Here is a 5573-nt window from a genome sequence, read left to right on the forward strand (position 1 = left end):
TGTATTAGTGTCTATGTGATTTTCCAAAAGTCTGTTTTTTCCTAATCGCACATGACGGTAAAGTCATAGAATAAACATTTAAAACACACATTTATCTGATTTGCAAATCCCCCGCTTATACAAATCAAATAGCAGAATGATTTGATGTTCGTTTTCATGTAAAATGCGAGAATGCTCCGCATTAAAGCCTTTGGCTTTCACATGTACAAATAGCATTTCATCTTGGTCGTATGAAAAACATCGCGCAAATTTAAAGGATTTAAATTACCCGCCAATAATCACGCATGCGCAATAAGACCACGTGATCAATACCGGAAATAGCGTGAGAAATCACTTTTTCATTTTGCGGCGTGGTGAATACATCGTGTTTTCTCTTTTCGACTGTTCGAATTTATTTTGATTCTTCTGGGTCTTTTGAGGTACGTATTTTGTTACGTATTTTGTTATGTCGAAAGACGATACCCTAGATATACTCGCTTCGGGGAGTTCTTCTGAATTTGAAGGTTTTTCAGATTCTGATACGGTTCAAAATCCTGAAAATGACAGGGGTAAACAACCTCTTGCCTCGACATCTTCTGCTGGCAAGAAAAAGACTAAGGTTAAATCAGTTGTTGTTAAAGCTAAAAAAGGTAAGAAAAATAACAATTCTGAAAAAATTAAGAAAACATCTTCGGATGGAAAAAGGGGGCGTTCCTCGGACCCTCCTGTGGGTACTTCGGACCCAGGTAATATTTTAGATTTATCTAAACTCTCGGAGCATGATATAGAGAGTCTTAGGACTGCTCTAGGTATTATTCCACAAGAAAGAAATATTGGTAATTCCTCTACAGTTGATGATAATAACAATTTATTATATGACGAGAATGTGGAAGATTCTGATTTTTACAGTGCCCATCCTAGAGATAATATTAGAGTTCAGGTTGATGCATGTGACATTTCAGATTATGAAGATGATTTTTCAACTTTTCATAATCAGGGCCCTAGGGACTTGAATAAGGATTTTCATACTGCTTTTGATTCAAGCACTGTTGTTGATGACGATGCTGGTTTTTCTTGGGATTTACCAAAAGTGAAGGCCCCTGAGAGGGGTGATGCCATTTCTGACTCTTTGTCAAAATTGATAAATACTGCTTGCACAGTACAGTGTGACACCGATTCTCTTTTCAATAGATATTCTGTTCCTTCAAATTGTGATTTGGCTACACCTCCTCTTGTTAATCAAGAAGTGTGGAGATTTTTGGATAAAAAAGGACACATGCAGGATAAGTCTTTAGTTGATATTCAGAACTTATTGAGTACAAGTTTTGTTCCAGTCATCAAGTTAATTGAGATGCTAAAGAAGAATAAGTCTTTAAATGAGGAGATGAAAACTTTGATTACAGACTTGATTACAGGCTTAGGCCAGGTGCAGTATAATATAAGTTTGCGCAGGAGGTATTATATAAGACCTTATCTTAAAAAGAAATACAGTCCTTTGTGTAATATGTCAGTGCCAATTACAACAAAGCTCTTCGGAGATGAAATTTCAAAAGAGGTGAAATCTTGTGAAAATATTTCCTTTCTGGGGAAAGACAATTTCCAAACTACAAATTTTAGAGGTGTGATGAGATCTAGAGGTAGATTTAGAGGAAGTCGTGGTTATGCAAATGCTGGAAACAATGTTTATGCTAGTTCTTATCAGCAGTCACAAGGATTTCGTCCATACCCTTATCCTATGAGAGGTAATTCTTTTAGAGGCAGCAACGCTGTAAGATCGAGAGCTCCTAGGAGACGTCCCACTGCCACTGTAACCTCTGATGCTGTGCGTGACCCAAACGAGAGAATTTAGTTGAGAAGGTAGGTGGTGTTGGTAAGACAAGATTTTGTTTAGACAATTGGTTAAAATTTACGAAGGATCCTTGGATCTTGGGTGCCATTACAGGTTATAAGATTGATTTTGTTTGTAAACCTTTTCAGAGCAGAGTTCCAGGAGAAATTCCTTTTGCTTTTGGTCAAAAAGAAATTGTTGATTGTGAAGTTCAGGAACTTCTAAATAAAGGTGCTATAATAGAGTCTAATATGGGGGATGATCAATTTATCTCAACAATTTTTATTGTTCCAAAGCCTAATAATAAATTTAGGCCAGTTATTAACTTAAAATTTTTGAATGAATTTGTTCAGTACAACCATTTTAAACAAGAAACATTCAATATTGTTTTAGATTTGTTGAAACAAAATGATTACATGACAAAAATAGATTTGTCTGATGCATACTTTTCTATTCCTATTCATCCATCTTATTGGAAATATCTTAAGTTTTCCTGGAACTCTACCTTGTATTCTTTTGTTTGTCTACCTTTTGGTTTAAAGATAGCACCGTATTTATTTACAAAGATTATGAAACCAGTTTTTGCTTGGTTTAGGCAACAAAATATTAGGTCATCTTATTATATAGATGATTCTATAAATATGGATCAATCAAAGATTGTTTGTGAAGGTAACAGTTGTAGAATTTTAGAAACTTTGCAAAGCCTTGGTTTTACTATTAATAGGAAAAAATCAGTATTGGTGCCCTGTCAGAGGATAGTTTTCTTTGGACATGTTATTGACACGGTCTGTTTTAAAGTTTTCCTTACTGATGAAAAAGTTGAAAAAATTATTAAAAAAGCTGGTAGTATACTAGAATGTGAATTAGTTGTTGTTAGAGAACTAGCTTCTTTTATTGGTTTGATCGTAAGTAGCTTCAATGCTATTTTGGAAGCTCCTTTGCACTATAGGGAGTTAGAAAGAGATAAAATTTGCGGACTAGGGTCCGATATGAATTTTGATAACAAGACTGTTCTATCTATTTTAGGCAGACAAGAAGTTATTTGGTGGTTCAATAATGTTAAGTTAAAAAATGGTAAGAGAATAAGGCCTGTTACTGTATCTAGACATTGTAGAACTGATGCATCGTTTGAAGGCTATGGGGGTATAGACATAGATAATAATATACATTGTAATGGAAGGTGGAGTTTAAGAGAATTAAATAATAGTATAAATTATTTGGAGCTCCTTGCTATTTTCTATTCTTTACAGGCTATGTTTGCTGAATGTAAGGATTTACATATACAGGTTCAGTCAGATAATACGACTGCTATAGCCTATATTAATAATTTTGGTGGTATGGAGTCCAGAGATTTGGATAATTTGTCAAAATTAATTTGGAAATGGTGTTTAGATAGAAATGTTTATATTTCTGCTGTTCATGTTCCTGGAAGATTAAATTCAGCAGATTTTTATTCCAGAAATTTTTCGGACTCCACTGAGTGGATGCTTAAAGATGATATTTTTCAGAGGTTATGTAAACATACTTTTATTCCTGATGTCGACCTTTTTGCCTCAAGGTTAAATAAACGTTTACCAAGATTTGTATCTTGGTTTCCTGAACCAGGTGCTTTAGCTGTTAATGCATTTGCTATTTCTTGGAGTAATTTCACTCCATATATTTTTCCACCATTTAACCTTATTGGGAAGGTAATTAATAAGATCATTACAGATGAAGTTGATAAGGCCTTAGTAGTTATCCCTTACTGGTTTACTCAAAGCTGGTTTCCCTTATTATTAGATATTTTATCTGATTTTCCTATTAGATTACCAAGGCATACAGACCTATTAGTGCTTCCGCACGACGGACAGAAACATCCTTTGTCAAAAAGAATGAAGATGGTTGGTGTTGTGTTGTCAGGAAAGCATTCAAAGATACAGGACTTCCGGAAGAAATTGCAGGTTTCATATCCAACTCATGGTCTAAAGGTACACGTAAACAGTACACAAGTGCTTGGAGCAAGTGGTGTATTTGGAATTATCTCAGAGGTTCCAATCCACTTTGTGCCTCTGAAACGGTTGTAATTTGCTTTTTATATTTTCTTTATAGATCCGGTAAATCTTACTCTACAATAAATATTCACAAGGCTATGTTAATTCAGACTTTATTAATTTTGGGAAATAAATGGTGTAAAAAACTTTCTATGATAAATAGATTTATGAAAAGTGTTTTCATTCACAAACCAACAAAACCCAGATATTTTTTAACATGGGATGTTTCCGTTGTTCTTGAATATTTAGGAAGTCTAATGCCTTTATCAAGTTTGTCGTTAAAATTGTTGACTTTTAAGACGTTGGCTTTGGTTGCGTTGGCTACAGCACCCAGAGCACAGACTTTGTGTGCTTTGAACTTAAATAACATGATAGTGGAACAACAGGCAGTTGTTTTTACTTTTTCCGATATTTTAAAGACTTCAAAGGCAGCACAGTGCTATTCGTTAAAAGTGGAACATTTTAGTAATGAGAATGTTTGTGCTATGCATACTTTACTTTATTATATAAAAAGAACGTCTTCTTTAAGGTTAAGTAGAAAGGTTTTTATTTCTTTTGTTTCGTATAAAGAGGTTACTACTTGTACTTTAGCCAGGTGGCTTCGAACAGTGCTTGATTTATCTGGTATAGATTCAAATATTTACAAAGCGCACTCTTATAGAGGTGCTTCTGCTTCGGCAGCTTATAACAAAGGTTGTTCCTTGAAGACAATTATTTCTCATGCTAATTGGAAATCGGACAAGAATTTTAAGAAGTTTTATTGTAGAAATATTGACAAAAATGTTCCTTATAGTAATGCGGTATTTGAGGGTTAAAATAAAATTATTTGTATGGTAAGCTGGAACGTCGCGATATGACCTATACTGTGTCAATGTGACGTAAAATTCGAGACAAACAAACAAATAAATTTGTTTTGTATTATGTATGTTATATATTTTGTTGTCTTTAAAGATGCTATTTGTACATGTGAAAGCCAAAGGCTTTATGAAAAATAATGGACCCCCATCCAAGCTTTAGTGCAGGATGGAGGGCATTATTTGAGTAAAGCCGGAGGCTAAGCATGTACAAACCCTGCCCTTGATTAATTATATTAATAGTGTATTTATACCCTCCTCTGTTATTCGTAACAACAAAATATATTGTCTTTAAATTGTGATTTCTCACGCTATTTCCGGTATTGATCACGTGGTCTTATTGCGCATGCGTGATTATTGGCGGGTAATTTAAATCCTTTAAATTTGCGATGTTTTTCATACGACCAAGATGAAATGCTATTTGTACATGCTTAGCCTCCGGCTTTACTCAAATAATGCCCTCCATCCTGCACTAAAGCTTGGATGGGGGTCCATTTTATATGACGGAAAATTAAAAAATTATTGAAGTCAAGATGGATTTCGTAAGCATGAGGTCTATTACAAAGTACCATGAATAAAAGAGTATTTTAAATGAACAAAAAAGTTTTATTCTTTCCTAGTTACTATAGCCCAAAAGCCTTTAAAATTGTTTCGTTGAACCGTTTTCACCATTATTCACTCTTGCTTAAATGAATGGATGCTAATGTTAATATTAAAAAGAGGCGAACGGTTCATGACGTTACGTTACATCGGAAAGTGTGGTTATTTTCAGTCAAAATTCACATAAAGTAAAGCTTGTACATGCCAAAAATTTGTTAGCATGCTCCTTTGGATATTGACTATGAATCAATTACGTATGTTTTATTTACTCGAACACAGCTG

The 5573-nt window shown here is 34.2% G+C and overlaps 1 protein-coding gene across 2 annotated transcripts; it reads left to right on the top strand.

The window, feature by feature from the left end:
* Positions 1-264: 264 nt before the first annotated feature.
* LOC132750311 (uncharacterized) lies at positions 265-5146 on the top strand. 2 transcript variants are annotated; one of them, XR_009628528.1, is made up of 2 exons: positions 265-419; positions 3612-5146. XR_009628528.1 is itself a non-coding variant. In XM_060740258.1 (2 exons), exon 1 carries the CDS (start codon positions 446-448, stop codon positions 1826-1828), a length of 1383 nt encoding a protein of 460 aa, XP_060596241.1. In that variant the 5' UTR covers positions 426-445; the 3' UTR covers positions 1829-2881; positions 3612-5142. The 2 variants fall into 2 exon arrangements, 1 of the variants encoding a protein (XP_060596241.1); XM_060740258.1 differs by lacking the exon at positions 265-419 and adding an exon at positions 426-2881 and having other exon boundaries at positions 3612-5142.
* The last annotated feature ends 427 nt before the right edge of the window (positions 5147-5573 follow it).

The sequence above is a fragment of the Ruditapes philippinarum genome, unplaced genomic scaffold, assembly GCF_026571515.1.
Source record: "Ruditapes philippinarum isolate M1 unplaced genomic scaffold, ASM2657151v2 ctg7128_1_1_1_1, whole genome shotgun sequence".
NCBI classification, from domain to species: domain Eukaryota; kingdom Metazoa; phylum Mollusca; class Bivalvia; order Venerida; family Veneridae; genus Ruditapes; species Ruditapes philippinarum.

Excerpts from the sequence above, each read along its gene's own strand:
- LOC132750311 (XM_060740258.1), top strand. The coding sequence starts at position 446 with ATGTCGAAAGACGATACCCTAGATATACTCGCTTCGGGGAGTTCTTCT.